Source organism: Acomys minous, assembly GCF_964271855.1.
Source record: "Acomys minous genome assembly, chromosome: 17".
Lineage (NCBI taxonomy): Eukaryota > Metazoa > Chordata > Mammalia > Rodentia > Muridae > Acomys > Acomys minous.
In genome coordinates, this window is record NC_140500.1 from 46,278,702 (window position 1) to 46,305,768 (window position 27,067).

The 27,067-nt window shown below is 43.3% G+C and overlaps 1 protein-coding gene across 14 annotated transcripts in view; it reads right to left on the reverse strand.

The window, feature by feature from the left end:
• Nucleotides 1-27,067, reverse strand: part of MITF (melanocyte inducing transcription factor) — a 218,393-nt gene that overhangs the window by 102,348 nt on the left and 88,978 nt on the right. The window contains exon 1 of one of the 14 annotated variants that reach the window (XM_084765751.1): nt 23,142-23,417. The exons of the other annotated variants lie outside the window; for them this stretch is intronic. Within the exon in view, the coding sequence (XP_084621877.1) occupies nt 23,142-23,224 (83 nt within the window). The 5' untranslated portion in view covers nt 23,225-23,417. Of the gene's footprint in view, nt 1-23,141; nt 23,418-27,067 lie in introns of those variants that run through there. 14 annotated transcript variants of the gene reach the window in all.

The following is a 27,067-nucleotide window of genomic DNA, read 5'->3' on the forward strand; positions in this document are numbered from 1 at the left end:
TATCTGCTCAGTACCACTCCATCACGTTTATCTCTCCTATCTTGTTTCTATTTCTTTCTCCTTCCAAAAGCAGACATTGCTTCCTCAATGATATAACAGCACCCTCTGGAAGATAGCTCTCCGTCCCTGACTCCCAGAGAAGCCCTTCAAGGCTGGGAAGATGATCCAGGGGAGAACTAGGTTACTCGTTATTAGGAAATTGTGTAGAGGATGCTTATGCAAACTGCTAAAGAAAAAAAACAATGTTAAAACAATGTTTAGAAAATTCTGTCCAAGACATAAAAAGCCAATACATAGACAGAGATCTCCCAGTCTGTCTATGGGAAATTTTTAAGCAAGTAATGAAAGGACAAGTATTTAAAACATTAATTTGGCTCATTTCTATAGAAGTCAATGCATCAGATTAATCCCCTAGCTCTAAACCTCTTGTTTTCTTTCTTTCTTTCTTTCTTTCTTTCTTTCTTTCTCGATTTTTCAAGACAGGGTCTCTCTGTGTAGTCTTGGCTGTTCTGGACTTGCTTTGTAGACCAGGCTGGCCTTGTACTCACAGCAATCCACCTGCCTCTGCCTCCCGAGTGCTGGGATTAAAGGTATTCGCCACCACCGCACAGCTCAAAGCTCTCATTTTGTCTCTTAGGGTTTACTTCAAAGGAAATATCTGTGCCAGGATCAGAGGTGACTGGGCAGTCTGCTTTTAATAGATGGCGAAAGGTGTTAGAAATTGGCACACCACAACATGCCATGTCAGCCATGAGGATGAGATCACGGGAAGTTGGGGGTTCTGAGGAGATTATGCTACTTTGATAATCCTTTTGTATGAGAGATTTAGTAAAATGTCATTTTCTCTCCTCACAGGGTAATCGGAACAGGGAGCTGTGGTGGAGGGTCAGTGATTTACTATAAGACTTTACACTATAACCTTCTACTGAAGAACCCTAAAATATGCTTCTTTTAACTTGCTTAAAAAAAGAAAAGCCACGGGCTTCACTTTTACTATTAGTAGCTTTAAAAAAATAAAGCATCAAAACTTCTGCCTATAATTCCAGTACTGGGAAGGCTGAGGAAGGAAGAGCATGAGTTTAAGGCCAACCAGGACATTGAGGAAAGGGAGGGAAAGAGGGAAAGAGGGAAGGAGGGAAGGAGGAAGGGAGGGAGGAGAAAGGAGAAGAAACAACAATGGGAGAAGAAAACCGAACCCTCTGCCTGCCTTCTAAGGGCAATCGGGGCTAAAATGGGGAGTATACCGCCATCGCTGCCATCAAGGGCAGCAGCACCTTCTAATCGAGAGGCCACATACTGCAGGGTTTTTAAGTACCTTAATATTCAGCTATCAAAGGCAGCCTCACAAGCTTCCCTGGCTGAGGTCTTGATTGCTGAGGAAAATCAACACACCATCCTCTGTCCCCATCTCTCAGTGGCATGCCAGGACATCAGTAGCAGAAATGCTCCTAGATGCTAAATAATCCACACAGGAGCTGCAAAGCGATGGAGAGAAGGAAGGAAGCTAACCTGGCCAGCTAGGTTTTCTGGTCTATGCATTATAAACTGCGTGTGCCAAAATAATGGCATTTCCATCAGCCAAAGTATCAATATATGAAGCTGGTGTGGTAAGAGCAGGGTGGGGCGTCAGCAGGGATAATGCATTCCTTGGGGTCTGCAGTGATGCTGCTTGTGAACACATCTCCAGCCTTGTGAGATGTATAAAAGCACCAATGGGAGTAACGCTTGGGAAGCGTAAGTGATTCCATGACTGACTTAAGTGGTCCTTTACATTTTCTGTAAAGCAGCAGCATGCTGTGAAATTTTAGCAGCAGCCTCATCAGACTCATATTGCCTGCATTTCTTGATTGAATCAAATGGCCACGTGAAATGTGTGGCCAGTACCATTAGTATTATGTAACACCAGCCTCGCTGTTCTTGCCATGATGCGTAAGACCATATCCATGAGCTAAAAGCTGAACTGTGAGTAAAAAGGAGCTTCATCTCACAGATTGTGATGCTACAGCGGATGATGGTTGGAAGCCACTGAATTGCGAAAACACCAGTTGTTAGAAGATGTGTGGTCAGGAACTAAGGCAGTGGTTTCAACCATAAGCAACAAATCTCTCAGCAGCCCTCTGTTTTATAAACACACTAGTAACTGTCTCTCGTTGGACTCAAATACAACAACATTTTGCCAGCTAAAGAATAGACTGTACACGTATTCAATGTGGACACAGAAGCATGCCTGCCCCCAGCACAGCTTTCCCTGGGCAAGACATTTAATTCCTAGAGATAAAGGTTATACTTAAATGAGGAAAGGCAGGAAAAGTACTTAGCAGAGTGCCAGGAAAATAGCATCCACCAGTGCTGCCTAAGGAATGGAAACTCTGTTTCAGAACACTGATCGGCAATGCAAAGCCAGTGTTACACTCTGGGTATCTAAGAACTTTGCATTCTAGAACAAAGAAAAACTGTTACATGGGGACAAAAGTTAAGATTTTTTTTTCAAACTTGATCTCTGAAATGGCTATATGTATGTAAGTTCAAAAAAAAAAAAAGGCCAGTGAGACCAGAGAGATAGCTCAGGGGTTAGGAGTACCCCATGCTCTTGTACAGAACCACTGTCTGGTTCTCAGCACCCACATCGAATCCCACGACCATCCACATCTCTGCTTTTGCAGATTCAGCACTTTTTTCTAGACACTGCGGGCATCAAGCACAAATCAGAGCAAATGCACACACGTAGGCAAAAGCCTCATACACATAAAAATAAAGCCAAAGAGAGGACTAGATGGACTATTTTAATTTTTGTGATTCAATGATCCGAATGGGTGAGTAAGTCCCGCAACCACGGTCGCCCTCTGACTCCTGCTGCCACAGGACCCGCTGCCTTTTCAATGTCAGCTACAAACTAAATCCCAGCAGAAGCCTTCTGCTCTGGCTCTGTGTGTCAGCTATGTTTGTAATTTATAGTTTTATTACATAAATATAAAGCCAGGAGTCAAGTGGGAAATATTGTCTTAAATAGCAAGATTTGTATGATTCAAAACTGGTCAAAACGCCACTCTGGACTGTCGGCACTCAGAACACCTTACCCCAAGTCTGTGGTAGGAGCCTTATTTCCCAAGTGCTTGAGGCAGCCTCAAACGCTCACTCTTGCACTAATGACATCCTCAGTTATGCTGAGCAAACAGGATTTAAATTGGGAAAAAGTAATATTTGCACAGGAATCCTTCCTGTCTGTTGATTAAATCCAATTATTCATAATAAACTGGATACATATTAGCTTTCTGTACCTAATTCACACTCTAGGGAGCCCTGCCTATAATCAAGCCATATATTTATGTTGATAGTAAAGGTTCAAATAAACGGTCTGTATAATTTTAAACAGGAGTGTCATGAAAAGTCAGAAAGGAAAAAATGCATCTTTGTTCTAAAACATGAAACGTTATGTTCTTAAGAATCTAGTACCCAGCAAAGCTGCCCATCTCTCTCCTGAACAGTTACTAAGCACTGATAATGTCTGGCTACTACAGACCAGGGTGGAGCTATGGAAATAAGTCCATTAATTCAAGTTTATCTGGCCTCCAATATTAAAGTAGTGATTTATGTTTAAACAATATCAACAAAATCATGAATAAAATGTAGAAAAATTAAAATAGTCTTATTAAAACTCATAAGTTCAGTAAATACTTGAGTAGTTGCTACAGCTTAGGCTCTAATCAGTATGGCTGATATATGTCAGAATTATGTTATGGATATTAGATTTTTTTTTGAGACAGGGTTTCTCTGTGTAGCCTTGGTTGTCCTGGACTTACTTTGTAGCCCAAACTGGCCTCAAACTCACAGTGATGTGCCTGCCTCTGCTTCCGAGTACGGGGATTAAAGACATGTGCCACCATGCCTGACTGAATATTAGATTCTTAAAAGAACTCTTTTGGGCTAATACTAATTATTTATTGGTTCAAAGCATGGGAATTGCATACTTTATAATTACAGTGCTATTGCTATTAACAAAGAGATTTGCTTCTTAATACTGAGTCCAAAGTATTTTCATTTCTTGTTATGTCATTCAGAAGTTAGGAAAATTAGGCGAAACCATACTTTTAGATATCATTTTAAATCTGTCTTATTTTAGAGAAAGAGAGAAGGAGGAGAGACAGAGACGTGGAGAATTTTTCAGTGTACTGCCACACTGCAGCTCACATTTGCTGATCACACCTTGGGATAATTAAATCTTTTTATACTTGGGAGGCAGAGGCAGGCAGATCGCTGTGAGTTCAAGGCCAGCCTGGTCTACAAAGCTAGTCCAGAACAGTCAAGACTGCATAGAGAAACCCTGTCTCAGAAAAACCAAAAAATAAATTAATTAATTAATTAATTTAAAAATTAAGATAAATAAATAAAGGAAGGAAGGAAAGAAGGATGGGAGGAAGGAAGGGAGGGAGGGAGGACCAAGAAGCCAGGAGACTTTCCAAAACTGAACACAGGAACGGAGCACAGACCCAAGCTCCTCTGTTTCATGTTTATGAAAGCCACTCAGGGATCACAGAAGTGAACCAGTTCTAAATTTAGAACCTAGGGCTGGAGTCACTTCTCTCCTGTCCCTGACTCGGGCCCCACTGGCTTCTGCATTCCGTGGAGCCATGGGGCATATCTGCTCAGTTCACCTCTCCTTTCTCCAGCCATGTACTGCAGTTCCGCACCATGGACACACTGGGCAGCCACTGGGCAGGGTGCTAAATGATTAATTCATGGTGCTTTCACAGCCACCTGTGGTAGGGTCTGACTTTGTAAAACAGCACAAAAGACCTAGACAGGCCTCCCTGAATATTCATAGCGACCAAGAGTTAAATTAATGCATCTTGCCCTGAAATCATCTGGTTTAAAGATGGACTGAGAAAAATGTGAAATTGCAGTGAGTTTTTTGTTTGTTTGTTTGTTGTTTTTTGTTTGTGTTTTTGTTTTAAAGCAGAGCTGGATTGCTCAGCAAGTAAAGCAGCCTTCACTCAAGTACCTAAATCCAGTCCTGGGACCCACATGGAAAAAAAAAAAAAAAGGCAACCCGTTCCTGCAAATTGTCTCCTGACCTCCACACACATGTTCTGTGTGCCACAAACATGCACAGAAGTCCCCGTCCCTGTGCCTATGGCACACCCATTACACATGTTAATGGGGGAAAGTGTAAAGGAAGTTCTTGGAAAAGAATGGTTCGAACTGGTTTTCTCCGAAGAGCAAGGTCTTTGGGGATCTGGAGCTAACTAAAGGATTCCTTCTGCGATGGCAGTCAGTCATGATGAGCAAGGTCTCCTGAGTGTGCGGCTCAAGACGGTGTCAAGTCCGGACACACTGACTCCACATTAACTAGCCCTGGGTCACGCGCTGAAAGGGGCCTTTCAGGTTTCTTTCATCTCAGGGAAAAGTCTCTGACACTAACATGTTGAAGCCTCTCAGAACTTGCCCATTGTTAACCAGAAAGCTCAGGCCCCTGGCTGTCCCAGGCCACATACCTTGTGAGAATCTGAACATTTTCTTCAAGTTTGTTATATTCATTTTACTCAGACTTGTACTTGTGTTCTCGTGCTTTATAACATTCCCTCCAATTATGTTTAGCATTTGGAGCATTATGTTGTTTCTAGGAGACAAGGCAACCAACTTAGCAGGGGAATAGCTGAAGGCTGAGAAACAGTCATTGAGAGAAACAGAAGAATGTGCCACAGTCTTTCAGGGGAAAGAAGATTAAACACAGGCCAGAAATAGTGGCCTCCTGCACAGTCCTGAGACGCCAACAGCTATGAAGAATTTCAGCGTGATAAAAACCGAGCCATACAGGGATCTGACATCGTCGTAGGCCAGCCGAGCTCTAATCTCTCACCGACTGTGGAAAATGAGCGTGACTTGCAGATAGGATTCCATGCAGGAAATGTGGGGTCCTGCCAAGGAGCACTGAGAGCTTCACAATGGAAGTGACACATGGTGGTGCTGACAGAGACTGCAAACAGGACCTCTGCCCTGAGGAAAAGGCCCCAAGCCTGTGAGGACAGAGTGTCAGGTGAGTATGGGGGGTGGGGGGCGTGGCTTAGTCTTTGTAGATCCCTCTGGGTTTGGGTTTGGTTTGAATCCTTCTAGTTTCGTGACGAATTAGCAACATAGCATTTCCCCTAGCCATATACTACCTTTACACACTACTACATAGAGCTAGTTTTACAATACTTTGGGGTTCATGGACAGGCTTCCTGTTGTACCTGAGGAGGTAAGGGGTGGGGGAAATTCACACACAACGTTTAGGAAAGCTGGGAAATATCTAAAAATACATTTTAAAGTACATATTTCAAATCTTCATTTTGCAGGTAAAAATGTCTTATCAAACCATGTCCAACCTTCGATACTGAAATATATTATTAATATCTACAAATTCTGTCCTCAAAAACAACACAATTGAATTTTTTTAAAAAACACAATAATTTATGATTGGGGGCTTGAGCGATACCTTAGCAATTACGAGCATATACTGTTCTTTCAGAGAACTCAAATTTGGTTCCTAGGACACCCCAACCCCATGCAGAACTGCTCACAACCTCCTCTACTTCAGCTCCAGGTGTCCCTCAGGCCTCTTCTGGGAGCCACAAACCCCGGTACTTATGTGCACACACCCCCATAGACACACGCACATACATATATGCACATATTTCAAAAATTAAAATCCTTTAAATAAGTTTTGGGGTTTTGTGTTGGGCGACATTCATAGAGCTCTTTGGCTACATGTAGCCTGTGAACCATGGGTTGGACATACCAGAATGCTTTCCAGAATTTGACCCCAACTGATAGCAAAGAATCAGTGCTCTAAGATGTATATTTCAGGGCCTGGAGAGAAGGCTCGGCAGCTAAGAGCATTGGCTACTGTTGCAGAGGACCTGAGTTCAATTCTCAGCACCTATATGAGATTCACAGTGGTCATTATCTCCAGGCTCAGGAACCCGATGCCCTTTCCTGGCCTCCTCAGGCACAAGGTGACACACATGGTGCATAGATATACATGCAGGTAAAACACCCATACTCATAAAAATAAATGAGTGTTTTGAATATGCATCTCAAATGTGGACATCATATAACTCATGGACATTTTAACTTTACTAAACATGGATTATTGCCTTTTAAGCTGACTAGTCAAAAAGTATGCGATTTGTTTTCCCTTAATCATCTGCTTTTTATAAATGTAATGAGTCTCACCAGAAGCAGAAAGTAAGCAAGGTTTGGGGGCATTCAAAAAATGGCGGCCTGTGGTCCATGAGCATACCGAAACAAGCACTGGTAACAGAACAGGGCTGATAACCAAGACAGGAAAAGTCCACTGCCAAAGACAAAAGAAAGCATCTGTGCTCACAGTCACCCACCTGGGCCTGGAATGGAGCAGGAGGGGGAAAAGCCCAAGATTCCCTCTCAGGTAAGGAAAGTTAAGAGCCATGCTTCTCAAGCGGTGAAAAATCTGTTCCCAGCAGAACCTGAGGACAAGTACCTTGGGACATTTTTTATTTGTCAAATGGAGAGGGGGTGCTACTGGTACCAATGAGGACAGGAGGCCAGAGATGCAGGTGGCTGTGGTGTGATGCAAATAAGAGCCTCACAGAACACTCTCTGGCTCCCAGATCTCTGCTATAAAGAAAACATATGTGAAAACACATCTGGGCTGAGTTGGCTCAGCTGCTGCGGTGCTTGCCATACCAGAGTGAAAACCAGGCTTTCTGTCATCAGAACTCACTCTGGTGTGGCAGGCACCGCAGCAGCTGAGCCACCTCAGCCCAGATGTGTTTTCACATATGTTTTCTTTATAGTAGTCTTTGGCAGTGGACTTTTCCTCTCAAGTGGCAGCTGCAGAGAGTGATCAAGAAAGACTCCCCAGTGCTAGACCAAGGCTTGCATTTGTTTGCACGCACATATATACACTCATGCACACACATAACGTGTGCATATGTAACGTGAGCACTCATGCACACAGTGCATACCACATACAGGCAAGTGAAGAAGGAGGGAAAGGGGGCGGTTGTCTCCTACACAGAACACAAAGTCCTTCCAAGTCTTTGTAAACATTCAATTATTGACCAAAAGTTCTAATGAGTTTATGGACAGCTTTGTATTTGTGGGACACAGTGCATGAACGGTCATGTCTATCACATGTGCCACAATATTAGGGTCAGTGTGTCAACAATTAAAGGTGAGGAGGGAATGGGTCAATAAACTGAGAATTATCCATAGAGTGGACCATGACCAGTGGGTGAGCCACAACTACAATCTTCTCTGTACAGTCAGAACAAATACTGAATGAAAAAGGAAAGGCACAGAGAGCAGCCATGCAACTCCATCAATTGGAAGTTGAAGGCACAGTTTAGAATTGGGCCCATCAGCAACAACAGACTGTGAGAAAAAGCAAAGGGATGAGCCGGGCAGTATTCAATAGGGCGGTTGTGTACATGTTCTCCATGTAAGAAGGGCAGCATGTGCCCAAGTACTCATGTCACTATTCTTTAGTAAACTGATGGGGCTTGGGTGCTTTTCTAAATGTTGTTATATTTAATAAGACAGATGTGAGGCTCATAACTGTATCCCCCAGAGGCTGAAGCAGGAAGACCATTATGAGTTCACAGCAACTTGGCTTAAATAGTGAATTCTGGGCCAGCTTGGACTACAGTGTGAGACCCTAGGAACAGAAAGAAGGGAGGGAAGGAGAGAGAGAAAAAGGTGAAAGGGAGGGAGGGAGGATCAAAGGGAGGGAGGGAGAGAGGGAAAGAGGGAGAGAGGAAGGGAGGGAGAGAGGAAGGGAGGGAGGGAGAAAATTATATTAATTGAAAAAGGGGAGTAGGGATAGAGAAGAAATGGAGATAGCAAGTGTCAGTCACCAGAGGCGTTGAAAAGGACAATAGTGAGATCATACAGCTACCTAAGGTGCCACGTGTCAAATGCATCTCATCCCCCAAAGAGCAGCATTTATCACACCTATCTGGCAGCAACCAAACTGCACCTTCTGTTTATTTGGTTCCTCGGTTACTCTGATGTGATTCATCTTGGACCTGGACTGCTGAACTACCCTGCCTATGGCTAGAGAACCCTTCCTAGGCAGGGGTTTGCTGTTCTCAGGCAATTAATGGCTCACTAATAAATAGTGAAAGAATTCCAAATGTTTTATTTAGCCTGCCAATCAGGGGCCAACATACCTTCCGAGACTTAATGATTCCAGTCAACATGGGCAACTCACTCATGCTCTAAGTCTACCTGTGCATGCTCACTGAGGTCATTCTTTTGCCTGGAACACCCTTCATGCATGCACACTCCCTGTCTGTCTCACGATCTCCACACTCTCAAACAAAGTCAGACATATGTGTTATGGGCATGAGAAACAGAGCAACAGGACCACCCAGCTGAGTGTGCCTTCATCCAAAGCCTTTTTGAAAGTGGTTCTTGTTACCTACCCACATGGACACTGGAATCTGCACAGATGCCACCATATCATAAATTACTATTAGCACCTTATTTTAGGGTTTCTACTGCTGTGATGAAACACCATGACCAAAAAGCAAATTGGGAAGGAGAGAGTTTATTTGGCTTATACTTCCATATTGCTGTTCATCAACGGCAGTCAGAAGTCAGAACAGGAACTCAAACAGGGCAGGAATATGGAGGCAGGAGCTGATTCAGAGGCCATGGAGGAGTGCTATGTATTGGCTGGCTCCCTGGCTTGCTCAGCTACTTTCTTAGAGAACCCAGGACCAAGGATAGCATCACTCACCATGGGCTGGGCCCTGCCTCATTGATCACTCATTGAGAAAATGCCTTACAGCTGGATCTTATGGAGGCATTTTCTCAATTAAGGCTCCTTCCTTTCAGTGCCTCTAGTTTGTGTGTTAAGAAGTGAATTCACATAGACACAGATGAACAAAATAATTCAGACGTGGCAGTATATACTGCATGATTTGATTTACGTAGTTAAATAAAACTTAGACCAGCATTAATATGCCGTGTTTTTAGAAGTCAGGACAGGTAGAGAGAGAGGTTGGTGGGCAAGGTGCCTGCCCCACACACAAGAGTACCTGAGTTCAGGTCTCCAGCAAACACATAAAATCTGCACATGATCAATATGCACCTTTAACTGCAGCATCTCGGAAGCACAGAGCAGAGACAGGCAGGTTCTTGAAGTTGACTGCCTAGACAGTCTAGGCAAATCCACGAGGTCCAGGCTTATTGAGAGGTCCTGTCTCACGAAACTAGGCAGCAATGGGACAACTAAGGAAGACACCTGACACTGTCCTCTGGCTTCCACACATATCCACTCACACACACATGGACACACATCTACATGAACATGTAGATACAACAGACACACACACACACACACACACACACACACACACGCACGCACGCACGCAGGCACACATGCACACGAAATCTGGAGTAAAAGAGGGTTCCAAAGGGGTGCTGATCCACAGGTACTCCTGACCCTCTCTCTCACAGGCTGGGCACTTGCTGAAAACCTATCAGGAAGTGAGTGTAAGATCTCCATACTCTAAGAAACTATGGTTCAGGCTGGAAAGATGGCTCAGTGGACAAGAGTTCAGTGGACAGGTTCAATTCCCAGAACCCACACGGCAGTTTACAAATGGCTGTAACTCCAGTTCTCAATGCCCTCTTCAGGCCTCCAAAGGGCACAGATGTAGTGTACTGACATACATGCAAGAAAACATTTATACCCATAAGATCAAATTTAAACAGTGAAAAAATGTTTAACAGAATGTAACAGTTCAACTAAAAGTCCTCTAAACAATACTGTCAAATTGACCCGTTCTTCAAGATGGCTCCTTCGCAAGCCTTCCTCACTTAATTAACAGTAACCTCCAAATATTAATTGACCGTTTTCTCCTCTATTGGTTCTTTAAGATCATTCATGGACAACTCTTTCTCGATTTCTCAACAATAACCCCTAATATTAATTGATCTGTTTTGCTTCAACACCCCATCCCTTTCAGAAGTATAGCCTAAACTTACCTTACAGCCCCTTGGGCTTATTTATCAAAGGACAGTGAGACAGTATGGAGTTGCTAGAACTGGGATTTCCTCCAAGATTCCCAGGAAGCAAAGTATTGCTGCAACTATTTATGAAATATTTATAACTTTATATAAAATTTATAGAACTTAAATCACATGTATTATAATTTCCAAAATATTTCTTTATGAACACATTGAGTAGCTACCATCATCCCGTTATTATTATTCAATTGTTATTGTCTTTTCTTGGTGTGTGGTCCTCGAAGGTTTGAACCGTATAGGCCAGTAACCATCATCGCCACAGTCACTCCGTTGTGCTGACCCAGAGGACTGTCTCCTAGAAAGCAAGGATCTATTAGTTTACAGAATTCAGAATGACCTTGAACTACTCATCTGGCTGCTTGAAATTTGTGAGTTGTAGAATTACAGGGGTGAACCTCCACAATGGGTTTATGCAGTGCTGGGGATCAACCCCGGGACTCTGGGCTACACAAGTGCTCTGTCGACATCTCCAGGATATATATATCCTCTAGAATGTGGTTTCTTTCCCTTGGCAAACAGATTTGAGAATTCCTCCACAAGTGTACAGATATTGAGAGTCTATTGTTTTTAATTGCTAATTAGATTTCCCAGGAACCATAACTGGTTGATCATTTACAAGGGAACGGGCATTCGGGGTGATTTCCAGTCTGGAGCAATCATAAAGGTGCTATCCATTCTTGAAGACTGGGGGTCAGAGGAAAGAGTATTTGTACGTATCTCAACCAAGATGACAGTTAGCAGTGATTTAAAAAAACAATGATGGACTCTAAGGTGCACCTAACCCAATATTAGTAAAATTCATCTTACAACGTATTCTGTTCAGAGACTTAGGAGTGACCTTTTCTATGCTGGGTGGGTGTGGATCAGCACTGGGGTGGAGTTCAGAAGCATCCACAGAGGCAGTTTTCAGATGGCTCCCTCACACCAACATGACCCTTGTGTCTGAACCACCACAGACTCTATGTGGTGCACAACTATTTATCACTAGTGTGTCAGCAAATGACACTGCTCAATGGCTGCTGACTTTTATCTGACCTAGTAGACACACTTGTGACACACACAGAGGACTACCCCACACCTGGGGACTCTGAGAGCATCCTATAAAAAGGCCTACTTCAACAATTAAGACAGGGCAGTGACTATAGCTGCACTTTTTTTCTGTTGATTTAAACATAAAACGCATATGTTTGAATCCTAGGGGGCAGAGTGCCCAGATCATAGCATTTCTATGAGATGGCATTTTGGGTGTCCTTCTGTCATGGGCCCTGGTAGGGGCCAGGTCATGGCCACAGAAAGAAAGAATGACATTTCAGGGTCATAGCTGCCTATTCCTGCATCAACAGGGGCTCAAAGCCTTTAAGACCTAGAGTGGCTGAAAACATTTTATGCTCTGACAACTACAGTATGTCTGTGACAAGCCAAAGGAGATTTGTGAGAACCTTGTCCTTCAAACCCTTTCAAAGACTCTGAATCGGAAACAGCACTAGGAAGTGTAGTTGCTTACAGAAGGTACACAATGCCCCATACCAAGCATGCCCATGCATGCCTTATTTCAATCTTCAATAACAATGCTTTAACTTTCATACCACTACGATGTCCTTTTCTTAACAAATATCATGTCATTTTGAGACATTCATTACTCATGAAGCAGGAAGTTAATCCAAGGCAAAAGTGAGTCCACATCCTATGTTCTTTAAAACCACAGTCTACAAGTCAATGCACCCATCTATCCAGACATTCAAAAATATTGTTGTTAAATCCTTCCACAGAGAGAACTATGAAGAAGACCCATCCCTTGCCTCTGGGTACTCTTTTGTGAGAGAGTTATCAACAACAGCATCTTCAACTCTTGGACCAGTTCTCTGAGACTCACAGAAAAACTACACTGTCCAGAGAAAACTCACGCATACACAAGCGTTGCAAACTCACTGAACTCCTGCAGTGGAGGTTAGTGATCCCTGGATTACTTGAGCAGTGACAGTACACTGCCAGGGATCCAAATGGTAGAGAAGATCTGAAAACTGGGCGATGCACTGAGGCCAAGATGGAAGGAACCTGGACCCTGGCGTCCCAGCAAACTAGCTCCAGGCAAAAGATACGGTGAGGGATGAGGAGCATAGCAGAGAAATAGGTAGCAGGCCACAAACATATCTGACCTGTGGAAAGGATGTGGGGAGAGGGAGATAAAAGGAGCTTCTCCCCTCTCGTGAGCTGTGCACCCCTCTCTTCCCTCATCTGCAAAATGGAAATAAGAGCAGTCCCATTCACAGGCTGTGCCATGGCACAGGGAGTAAGGCCTTGCACGTGCTTGGAATAGACACTCAGGTTAAGTACTGATACTCTGTAGCCTTCACCATTAACACCACCGAGATCGCTATCACCACAGTCACCACTGTCACCACCATCAGCCTCAGCACCATACACCGAGGCTGGCATGGCCTCACCAAAATTATCTCCTCCCTGCTGCATTCAAAGGCACTGGGCCTGGATCTCTGCCAAGAACGTTCCCAGGTAAAATGAAACTCTCAAATACTCTCCTTGTAAATCCATTCTTACTCTCATCAGTACCAAAGCACGAGGTGAACAGTATAGAAAATGAGGGGAAACTATGATAGTCTTTGGGGTATATGTAACATGTTCTTTAGGAGAACAGATTTCACTATTAAAATCTAATGAGTTATCACTGACTATTTCAGTAAAATCATGTCCATAAGCAGACTCCAGAATATGAATTTTTTTAGAAGATTTTCCCCACTCAATTACCAACATGTGTTTTCACCACAGGAAGCAAGAAAACAGAATGTCTGTTCAATTTTCCTTTACCATTGTGCTTTCATTAATAGTTTGTTTTCAGTTAACTGCATCAGAGGACTGACACACAAGCCAGAATCCATTCTTGAATGCTTGAGGAACCACGTGAAGGATGGTATGTTTTGACCCTTTGGCCATGGTGACACACAGAACATTCAAAGGACACTTGCTCTTTCAAATGTTCCACGGCCAGCCAATATCTGCCAGAATAATGCCAAAGAGCGAGCTAGGGAGAAATGAAGTAATGAGAAGACACAGCCATTTTGTCTTCTCCAGAAACTGCAGTAGGTTATCTGAATTTCACTTTCATCTCTGCAGACATAATCTGCAAAAATCACCATGCCCCCCTGCTTAAAGGCGCACACAGGAAAGAAAAGTATAAGGATTTCAAAGAGCCTCTCCAACCCAAGCAACTATTTTGCATTCGCCAACCTCCCTCCTTCTTTCAATCTGTGTCCTGAAAAAGCAGGTAAGCAAATAAGTTCAACACCATCCTCAAGGAGAACAGCAGAAAAGTCGATTGCTCTAGGACAAGGAGAGGAATCTGTTCCTGACATAGGAACAGAGGGAAGGTGTAGCCAGAGGATAAAATTTCTAGGATCCCTGGTTGAGAACATGAGGGAATGGGCTGACAAGCTACACACCATGTGGGGACGGAAATAAGATGACCATAAAATATCAATGTCTTATCATAGCCAAAGCAAGGGTTCCCCTAACGAAGGGATCTCTGGGTGATTTTTAGAAAACCAGGACGTCTCAAGACATGGAGCCAAAGCAATCATTGGGGCGCATTCAGAAAAATCAAAAGAGCATGCATGATGAAGCAGCCCTTCCTCTCTATCTGATACCAGCCACATGTGAAGGAAGCCCATTGCATGTGAAAGGAAAGGAGCCTGCTAACCCCACCAAGAGTTCATTTATTCTGAGAATTCTTTTCATACGTCTGTTGATGAAGCCAATTTTCTTCCCTATAGCTAGGAACTCTGAACACAATGGTTACGATTAAACAAGGCTCTCTCCTTACCAGCCCGGGCCACAGTTTCCCTGTGTATAAAGGGGAGGGGGACTAAGGAATTAAGGCAATGGAAGTATGACATAGGTCCCATGATGGCCTGGCCTTTATGCCTGTTTTGCCTTCTAGTCTTCCCTAGTTCTGAGGTGTCCTTAAAAGACCATTACAGAATGGATGACATTTTTCCAGGGTGCCCACGATGTCACTCTCTAAGAGTATGGAGATTTGACCATGTGTTAGGTTCTTCCTCAGAGCTCACAAGTTCTATGCTGGAAGTTGGCCTAAACAAATGGCATACAATAGAAAACAAAGACACAGTCTGCCTCAGCCTAGCTCTCCCATTCTGGGTCATGACCAAATAAGTGGTTGAGCCTGAAGGATGGAATCCTAATCCATTACACTAGTGCCTGGCAGAGACACTCAGGGTCCTTTCTTGGATGACAAGTCCCCAGGGTTATTTGTAGATGTGTCTTGCTGAGTATAAGATCTGTGCAACCATCACCAAAGAAAAAGATCTTGTAGGCAAGTGGCACACTAGATCATGGCCCTGACCATAGATCAAAGGAAAGGCTCTGCCCACATCTGTGAGAACACAGCTTTGTGGACTCTGTGGAGAAGTTTACTATTCTTCTAAAACTATTGGTGTTCATTCACTAATTGCACAAATATTTACTAAACATTTACCAAGGGCCAATGACCAGAGATGGCCCAGAGAGCAAACTACAAAGAAAGGTACAGCCTTCAGGGCTGAAATAAGTTCACAGAGGGTATAAGCCTATGTTGCCAGGTCAAAAAGCCAAGGCTGTGTAGAAGCATGGTTATGTGTGGTTTTGACACCAGGGTTTCTCTCTCCTCTCTCTCTCTTTCTGTCTGTGTCTCTGTGTCTGTTTCTCTCCATCTGTCTCTCTCTGTCTCTGTGTCTCTGTGTTTGTGTCTGTCTGTCTCTCTGTTTCTCTCTGTCTCTGTCTCTGTCTCTGTCTCTGTCTCTGTCTCTGTCTTATTTCTTCCCTCTCCTTCTCCTTCCTCTCCTCAATCTTCATAGAGCAGCATCCAGAATAAAGGAGACATCTCTGGTCAGACTCAGCATGCTCTGTCCTCAAGGGAGAGCTGCTGTCCCTCTGGGCCACAGTGCCCCTCCCTAGATGTCTGCACAGTTCACTCTACTGTTGATTCAGAGATCTTCTCAGAAGCAACATTAGCATTGAGGCCTAACCCATTAGCCTCAAATTAAACAGAAATCTCCTCCTGGGTCTTTTCTTTTTCTGATCCCATTCCCGACAGTATGTGATCTCTGATACTGCATGTTTTCTTGTCCATTTTATTCACTGTTCTATCCCTAAAACCAAAGTAGTAATTGTCAGGGTAAATGCTTATTAAATATTTGCTGAATAAACAAACTCATGTTTATTCAGTCTCTGTAAGGACTAGCGAAGAAGGGAGAGAGGGAAGGAAGGGTGAAGGAGGGAGGGAGGGGGAGAAGCAGGGATGGGAGGCAGGAAGGAAACCACACCATTACAATTGTTAAAACAGAAGATGCACTACCACACAACAGGGACATATGCTCAACCATGTTCATAGCTGCCTTATTCATAATAACCAGAACTTGGAAACAACCCAGGTGTTCCTCAGTAGAAGAATGGATAAAGAAACTGTGGTACATCTACACTATGGAATACTACTCAGCTATTAAAAACAAGGAATTTCCAAAATTTGTGGACAAATGGATTGAACTAGAAATTGTCATAATGAGTGAGTTCACACAGAAGCAAAAAGAGCTAAATGGTATATACTCACTTATATCGAGACACTAGTCCAGGGTGTACGTCCCCATGAAAAACTGTACCTACCAGGATAGTGGGTAAGAGGGGAGGACATCCTATTGAGACTTTAGGTGTGAGAAGCCTGGGAGAATGAGGAAATAGAAGGATCCAGTGGGTCCTGGAAAACTACAGGCGAGTATGGGCCCTGGGGTCCTCCGCAAACTATGGCAACAGCCAAGAAAATATAGGCAGTAAACCTCGAACCCCTACCCAGACTAGCCGATGGACAGGACATTCTCCACTGTTGAGTGGAGAAGGAGATCTGACTTTCACACAAACTCTGGTGCCCCATATTTGACCATGTCCCTTGGATTGAGACGCCTGGTGGCACTCAGAGGAAAGATAATAGGTCACCAAGGAGAGACTTGATACCCTATGAGCATATACAGGGGGAGGAGGTTCCCCTCACACACAGACATAGGGGAGGGGTGTAGGGGGGAAGTGGGAGGAAGGGAGGAATGGGAGGATACAAGGGATGGGCTAACAACTGAGATGTAATATGAATAAATTAATAAAAAACTTGAAAAAATAAATGCACACACACACGCACACACACGCGCACACACACACTACCTGCCAGCTCTTGAACGGTACTAGAATCAAGTACACAAAAAGAGGTCACAGGAAAAACACTGAAATGCTTTAGAACTTACCAGGCAAAAGTAAAAATAAAACAGCTTGAGGAGAAAAAAGTCGTTTTCCTATTTTTGCTTATTTATGCTCATTTTGTCTCAAAAGACTTAAAAGCACTTTATGAAAAGAGCATGGATTGTCCCAAGATAAAAGAACAAGGGCAGAAACTAATGCAGCTGGATGAGTAAAAGACAATTCAAGAGGAGAAAGGAATGGTTCCAAGAGTTAGTACAGGGGCAGGCAGGAGTCTACAGGGCTTCCTGAGGTGAGTCCGAACTGCTGTCTAAGCCAGAGGAATGATAATTCCAGCAACTTTCAGGATGAGGCAGGGGAAGTTAGCTAAAGCGACTAAAGAAATCTTACTCTATTTTTAGGAATAGAGTACCACATCTTAACTAGACTCCACAGTCACCATGGAGATATGAGTTCAATGTGGCCAGACCTAGTGTTTAAATAAATGCTGGTTGATCAAACACACTGGTGAGAAATTTCATTCCTGTATTGGCAAGTGGTTTTTCTTTTGGGTCTTTTTTTCCCCCAATGAGTGGGTCAAAGCAAACATGTCTATGGCCATAAAGAGGAAGGAGATAGGATCGGTTACATGACTAACTATACCCATAAAGCAAAAAGGCCAAAGCTGTGCAGGAGCACGGTTGTTTGTGGTATTGAAGCCAGAGACACTTCTCCCAACAGTCATAAAGAGGACATTGTAAAACCCCACAAGGCAGGCACCGCACATAATCAGCATTATAAAGTCCTACCTTGTGATGATCTCCAATGGAGGCTGGGGATAATGCGAAAGGTAATTTAGATAAATAATATAAGTGGTGGGCAAGTAGGGGAGCTATCTCCTGCATGTCTCGTGATCAAAAGCTCTGCTCATCTGGATGACTTCAGGCATGGGCTCTGCAGTAGTGTTCCCTCAAGTGATCACTTTTGATGCTTATAAAATTCCCACATGCTCCTTAACCATTTCAGATGGCATGCCCTTCCTCCATGTTTGCGATAAGGTATTCAGGAGGAACAGGGGACCTCTTTCTTTGGGGCTGCAATGCCTAAATCTTGGGGTTTCATGGCAGCACTTTTAAGTATTGAGTGGCACTATGATCAAGGTCAGACTTCCAGACAAGGACCTGGCATGCGTTATTTCATGGTGTTTTGAGTTCAAGGCCATTTGCTTGGCTGGAAAGATGAGGAGCGTGGCAGGTCTCCAGTTACATGCCAAAGGAGAATACACGGTCAGGGCCGAATGTCTCCACAAAAATAATGTTGTTCTGTGTCTGCCCCAGGTCATGAACCAAAGCATGGTGGAGTTCAGTACCATACAGTGATGCTTCACGCAAGCCTGGAAACGATGAGTAATGATGCGGAGGAGGCTGGGTCCAAACTAGGGTCTTGTCACAACTGGATTGCGCACAGCTGCGTCTCATCTCCCTTACACGCAGTCTGTTCTGCCGCAGCAGTGGTGTTTGGAAAATGCACTGCTCCGGCACGAGCCTCAGAGAACAGCAGGAGAATAACCCAGTGAGTGTGGGCTTGCCCACAGAACCACGACATGATCACAGGACACTGCACCCATCCGGCAGTACAGAAAAGCACAAATGCACACTGTGAACACACCCCAGCTGCCTCAGTTTACCACAGACAGTACATACACCATACCTAACTGAAGACAAGCTGCCTTGTATGGCTTTGTAACAACTCACCTGAGGCTGCTTTAGTTGACAACCTCTAAGTCATAGACAAGACCAGGTACCAAGTTTATTGTGTTGGTGCACTGCCTAACGTACTAACAAGGATAAATACAGCAACTATTTTTATTAGGTTCCTATCTTCTCTTTTTAAAAAATATTTTAAATATTGTGCTTCTAATTTGATTTTACCTATACAGTCTGCAATCTCTATGTATCATTTTGCACAAGCCAGTGACTTAAACAAACAAACAAACAAACAAAATCATGTGTCTTTTGTCTGTCACCATCTAAAGCATTGTACCACCAAAATTAACTACATAAAACAAAGCTGCATCTGAATATTTTTAAGTAGTAAATACACACATACAGGCTTATCAGTTAGGGCCCATACTGCTCTTCCTGAAAAAGGACCCAGGTTTGGTTCCCAGAACCCACATCAGGAGGATCATGGTTGATAATAACTTCAGACCTAGGGCACCCAAACCCATCAATCACCCTCTGGCCTCTGTGACTACCTGCATGCCATGCATGTGCTGCATATAAACTCACAAAGGCATAAAAACACATGAGCAAAAAAAAAAAATGTTTTAATGTGTTGTGCTAGAGCATAACTGACTGAACTAGAAAACTATGTAAAATATTATTTTAATATGAATTTTTCTAGAACGCAAGGTCAACCAAAAGCTACTAGATACAAACAGGCCCCAGTTCAAGTTTCTGTGAACGTATTAACGCCATTTAAGAAAGAACATGTTAAATAAGCTTATAAATAACTCTACAGTGTGTCACAAAAGTACCATTCTTCCAACAGTGTGTTTGCTCACTGTCGGAAACTAAAAGCAAACAAAATACACACACACACACACACACACACACACACACACACACACACACACACACACACACACCTTTGGTCACCACCATGCAAAGACTCTCAGTCCTCCCTCTGTCCCTATTCTGTGTGTCCTGCTATGGACCATGTGTCTTCAGTGCTCTTTGGTCTTTGGTGGTGGCTTAAACTATTTACCCTGTTTCTCTTACCTCAGCTTTACAACCAAACTGCTACTTCTAATTCAGTGTGCTTCCCTGAGATGAAAGAGAAGTGTTACCCAGCTGAGGCAATCACTCATTGTTAACTGAGCATATGTTATCTGCTCGGCGTCAGGCTCTGTGATGCAAACAAGAGTGTTCCACTGAGTGGGCTTAACCAGGAGAATTCCTTAGCTTCCAAATTTGTTCTAGCTGTAACTTTTTTTTTTTACTCTTAAGATTAATTACTATTTTCATTCCAGTTCTAAGATTTGTTAAAAATATAAATTATATAAATAGCACATTCAGAAAAGAAAGTGGACTTGTGTTATTAAACTCCTGAAAATTACAGCTTTAACAATTGCCTCTTGCCTTTTGTCTGTCACCATCTAAAGCATTGTACCACCAAAATTAACTACATAAAACAAAGCTGCATCTGAATATTTTTAAGTAGTAAATACACACATTAAAACATCAGGATGACTAACTGCTATTTTCCTTCCTTTTTTTTCTTCTTCTTTCAGCATGGTTATTTTGAGTGTGTGTGTGTGTGTGTGAGAGAGAGAGAGAGAGAGAGAGAGAGAGAGAGAGAGAGAGAGATAGAGAGAGAGATAGAGATAGAGAGAGAGAGAGAGAGAGAGAGAGAGAGAGAGAGAGAGAGACTTCGGACTTTAGCAAATGTGTGGAAAGATACATAGCTATGGACACATACACCAATATTAACATATATGTGTATTTGCATGCATTACATGTAATATGGAAGTGTTACAATTAAGCCTGATTCTCCTTCTTGTGAATAAGTTAAATTCCCTAAAGATGACACAGAGATCAGCATAAAAAGCTCTGTGGGGTTCTCCCTGTATTGCTTTTAGGTGAGACACTGAGAATTAAATAAATATAAAGACTACAAGATGGAGTTTAAAAACAAAAAAACAAAAAAACGCTGGAAGAGCTGCAGATGTAGGACAATTGGCAAAGTTCTAGCCTAGCATGCACAAAGCCCTATGTTTGATTTCCAGCATGCATAAAGTATATGTAGTAGTACAAGACTGTAATTCCAGCGTTCCAGAGGTAGAAGTAGGAGAATGACAAGTCAGAGGTTCAAGATCACCCTCATTTACATAGTAAACTTGAGGCTACCTTGGGCTATAGGAGACCCTGTCCCAAAAATTAAATAAATAAATAAATAAATAAATAAATAAAATAAAATAAAAGTAGGGTGGGTAACCCACTCATATATTTGCCAGCTCTGGAATTGTACTTGATTTCTCTCCTAATTAAGAGAATGCTGTTTAGTCAGTCATTGTTGTGGTCTAAGCATGGGGAAGGAAAAACACTGGGAAATTACAGGATTGTGCCTTCAAGTGTTACCTCCATATTTGATGCTATGCTTTCTCTCAGTTCAGACAATGTCTCATTATCCCAACCATATCCGGATGGGAGAATGGCCTTCTGCCAAGATCCCTGGCCCTTTTCAAAGCATCTCTGTGTATGACAGGATGGATGTGGCGTTCAGCTCCACACGGCCAGCAATTCTTGCAGACATCCCAGGAGTCGTGTGTAACTCTCTTAGAGTGGCTATGTCCGAGAAGTTTCTACCCCAGCCTGCCTCACACTCAAGGGCAGGGAAGACAAGACCACCTTCCTCAATGACACCAAGTGGCACTGTCCAGGGATCATCTGAAGTCACCCTGAGCACAGCAATCATCTCTTTACAGTTTCCACCCCATGTTCTGCTCCATTGTTTGCCTTTATATCAGCCTGAGAAAGTTCCTCAGTTCCTGACCAGCTGAACTACAGCTACATCTATGTTACTGTACACATCTAAGAACTACTGATATCCCACAGAGTCGAGCTGCACACGTCCCCCTGCCCTTGGCACAGGGTCCCACAGCTCAAAGGATGCAAATATTTCCATGTGAGACCCTCAGCATGAGGACTTCAGTGCTTTGTAAACATCCTCCTGTAAATGGTTTCATTTGCTAAAACACTGACTGGAACTCCTTTACATTTTTCACCTGTCAGTCTTTGTGGAAAGGGGTCTATGCTTACAGAATTGAGTTCCCTTTTAAGATACTGGATATTAGTCACTGAAATCGAGGTGGGTGACCTCCCTGCTGAACCTCCATTTAGATGTCACTGCCTTTAGATAAACCACCGGGTACAGCCATGTCTTAGGTCCATAGCTAGGGAGGAAGTGGGGAGAGAGAACGTCAAATCATGGCTAAGGATACATCCAGGCTTTTCTATTGAGAAAGTAACTCAGAATCAACTACTCAGTAGAGTGTCAAAAAAGATAAAAGAAGATAAAATCCTTGGCTGTGCTAGACACCGGAAAGGGGGAAGGGAAAAAAAAAACCACAAAATGAAAACTGCCTTTCAAACACGGTTATAGTTAAACTTAAAAAAAAAATCACATGATTTTTTTCCTAGTGCACTATATAATGAAAAGAGGCATTGACATCCAGTGGGTAAGCAGCATTTTATGATCTCAGCAGTAATTACTACAAAGCTCATTTATAACAGCGTGGCCAATCCTCACTTGGTTTGACCCCAACAGCCAACATTCTCTGAAGTCAGAACCAAAGTACTTAAGGTCATGTTTAAAATTTTTATAAGTTAAAAAAAAAAGACCTGGCTTCACATTGATGGGCATATGAAATTTTTCCTAAATGAAAGAGAAGTTGGAACCATTGCAATGTGCCACAGACCATCGGTGGTCACCACTTAACAAACCAAACCATGGCTAATCTCGTAAAACAAAGCTTGAGCAGTATGCCACACTAACAAGAAACTGCCACGTAAAGATCATGAGGCCCTGCAGCTCAGCCCTAACATTCTCTCCACAGCAGCTCCATGCGTCCATGCAACCTCAGGGAATCCCCTTACCTTTCAACACTCAGACAGCCGACCTTAAACCTCAGCAGGAGATGAGGCCAGGAAGCAGGAACCCCAGAATATGCTGGAGTTTGATCAACACCTTTCTCACTGAAGAAATCAGTGACTTACACAACCCATGCAAAAGGCGGCTGCCCAGACCACCTCTGCCACTTATCCACAGGAAAAAAGCAAAATCAGACTTACCCTGGGGAGCCATCCCATAGGCTGACACAGCGGAGGGGGCCTGTTGACAAGATGCCTAGCCTCACTGGGTTTATTCTTCCCATCCACCTACTGACCCCTGTGACTGCCTGTGCATCTGGCTTCTATAAAAGAACTTCTGCAAATGTATGGTGGATGAGTAATTGTTGCAACTTCATAGCATGCCAAACCCATCACTAGTAAGAGCAGTTTTTTACTTGCCACATTTCTCTCTCTCTCTCTCTCTCTCTCTCTCTCTCTCTCTCTCTCTCTCTCTCTCTCTGTGTGTGTGTGTGTGTGTGTGTGTGTGTGTGTGTGCGTGTGCGCGTGCGCGTGCGTGCATGTGTGTGTGCTTTTATTTATTTTCTTTAGTGAAATTGGTAGGTTTTTGCTGATGTCAATTCCCTTCCCTTGTCCAGCAGGCAGATGGCTGCCTGTTTTGTGTATAACTTTTTCCGGGTCTCTGTCAGCAGGCAGCTAATATATGAAGGCAAGGCCAAATCAGCTTTGAAAATTTGTACTGCTACTATTCTCCTAATCCTGTAAAATATCCATTCAACCACGTCTCTCTTCTTGCATTAAAAAGTCAATATTGTTTGTGCATCTGAGGCTTGGATCAGTTTCTTATTGTCCTCTGCCTGATCCTTGCATTAAAGTCTGAGCACTGCACCCTTCTAGAACTTTCTATGTATATTTCTCCTACAGGTATACACACACATACATACATATGTAAACACAGTCAAAAACTTCAAAAACTCTGGAGACTGACACTGTTAAGTATGAACATATTCCAGAGTCTCTGAAGGTGGCAGAGACCACATACAATAGAAGATCGTCATTGAAATCAAAGCAATATTTGTAATCAAGCACATTAATATTTCTGCTTAGAAACATGAATATTCAACTAAGTGGGATAATAAAGACTATAAATAATCTTCTGTCACCTCAGGTTAGGGAATTCTGCCTAAAGACATTATCAGGAAAAAGAATTGACAGCCTTCAATATTCAGAGATACTTTTCAATTTCAGAACTGTGGATCAGGGATTCTGACCTATAGTTTTGTTCAGTTAATTAACCAAGTGTTGAATACTTTAGCTTCATCACATACATTCATAAAGGGAAATTTTGATAATAATTCACACAGAATTAAAGCCACTACTGCACCCCACCCTACAGAGAGCTGAGGGCTTTACTTGCAGATGTATCACATACTTCCTGGGAGTACCAACCAGCTTGGCCATACGCATACACACACACACACACACACACACACACACACACACACACACACACACACACACATATGCACACACACACTAAAATAACACCGCTTTAGTTTTCTAACAAGTTAAAAACAACTATGGCTTGTTCACGAAAACATTACAAGGCACAAATGCTACTATACTTTTATGTTGGTGCCATGTGGACACATGTTATCCTTTAGGCTCCTGAGCACCTTTAAAGACATTTCCTAGGGTAAGACAAACAGACAAACAAGCAAACCAACAAAAAGCTCTCTTTTCATGAGTTTACAAGGAGCAAATATAGCTTTGGCATCGCCTGACTCCTCTGCATGCAGGATGCAGGCAGAAGCCCTAAGCTCTGCCACTGAGGTGAGGCGGAACCAGCAGCACAGGTGTGTTCACTGACAGGGGAAGAAGAGACTATAGCTGGGAAGCTTGGGGGTCAGGGCCCGGCCATATGGTACTGTGTGAGGGTGGGCACTAGGAGGACATCAGTGATGTAAATGCTGGTCTGTGTGTCCTCTGAGAACATCTGTGGTCAACATGGGCTCAGGACTACCATTCTGCCTTGCTCCTCACTGTACATCCTCACCGTATTTGTGGGCCTCATGGGTCTCCAGAGCCCCTGAGAATCCTTTAACAAATTCTCTTTTAGCTCAGTAGGAGAGTCCAACTTAAGACAAAGGCAAGGAATCTGATGGGCACAAGAAAGAAAGTTTTTTTTTAAAAAAATAACGGGAGGCAGAATGATACTATAAACAGATCTGAATATGACTGGAAAGCCAAAGACTGCAGCCTCCAAAACCTGGCTCCCATCCACATTGCATTAACTGACTCTGGGCCCTAGGACAAGCATATTATATTATCTGCGCATCTCAAAGCTGCAAAATAACTGTTCAAGATAAAGAAATACATTCCTTCATGTCTCACTCTTCACTCACTCAAACATGTCCTGAGTGTCTGTGATCTGCTGCTACACACTCAGCCAAAGACAAGTTAATGGGACCAGTAGGTTAGCAAAGGATAGATACTACCAAGTGTCCAGCTAAATCTGAGGCTTAGAAAAATCATAAGCAAATTTTCACAGTAGGCTTGTTCCATATTGAAATATATTTTGTTAAAAGTTTCCTGTTCAGGTTATATTTATACTAAGATGCTATTTAATCTATAAATCAGATTGTACTGGTATTAAGTGCTCTCCTAGTGGGTGCCCCTCCCCCAAGATCAGCAGAGATACCTGAGTGGCTACGACAGACCTTTGCTTAGTGTCAGAGGCTGGGGACAGTGTCTATACAAGGAGCAAATCGCCAACAACTAACTGCCCACAGTGTAAATAGGGAAAGGGCTATGGAGGCACTGAAGTGGGTGATAAGATGAAGGAGAAAAGCACATTGGAACATGGGAGGGCAAAGGAAGGTTTGTCCAAGAATTAACTCTGAAGGAAAGACCAGATTAAAGAAAATGAAACAGCCCATAAAAATGGAGCAGGTCTTGACCAACCCTGCCACACAGTAGACACTTGATAAATAATTGCCTGTTCTTTCGCAGGACCAGACTGCATGACTCTGAATAAGAAGATTCTTTGCCTTGTCCCAGCCCAGCCCTGTCCTGGAGATGGAAAAATATAATAAGCAGGGACACAAACTTGTCACCAATGCTTTCCTTCCTCTGAGAGCCAGGCAGCCACCATCTGTCCATGACCTCAGGAGTGTCTGAGCCAGGACTCCCAGCCCAGCTCCACAGGAGTCATGAAAGAGGCCGGGATGAATGGCGCTGTATTCACCTGCTAAGTTGTTAAAGCAGAAATAACCAAGTATTGGCAAGAGCAAGGACAGAGCCAAACTCTGAGAACTGGCTGAACCCTGGGACTCTGAGCATGCATATACACACAAACACACACACACACACCCACACACACACACACACACCACTCCTGTGAGCCCTGCTCCACTCCAACTTTGGCCGAGCCTCTGCCCTGCTGCTGCTGTGATGCCCCAAATTACATTCACAGTCCCCAGATTAGCCTTTCTAAAGCTTACCTTCACCGTGTCATTCTGCCATTCCACCACGGACAAAATAAACATTTTCTGACTGAGTAATTAAATTTAGAAAAAATTTAATTCAGAACATGGCTGTTCTGGCAAGCGATCACAACCCAGGACCTTCTACACACCTTAATCCAGGAGATAGGCAAGCAAAACTGAGTTCAAGGCCAGCCTGTTACAGGGCAAGTTTCAGGTAAAGAAATGCTTAGGTCAAAGCATGGTGGTATATGCCTTTAATCCTAAACAATGAAGGTGAACATAGTTTGTAGAAGGAAGCACCTATGCTTGAAAGTGACTAATTGAGTGGCAGAAAAGTTGAGGAATCCAAGAAAGGTTTGACAGAATAGGATACGCCCAACTCTCATGAGAAGAGATGGGGTGGGGGCATGGGAGGGGGGACAGAGGGACAGAGGGACGGAGAGAGGGAGAGAGGGAGAGAGGGAGAGAGAGAGAGAGAGAGAGAGAGAGAGAGAGAGAGAGAGAGAGAGAGAGAGAGAGGGAGGGAGGAAAGTGAAGCTATTTAAGAGGCAATACAAAGAGAGAGAGGAGGGAGTTTTACAGGGACAGTAATAGAGAAACAGGTTGAAGGCAGAACTCAGGTGAAAACCGAATGAGCCAGAAAATGAGAAAGAGCCAGAA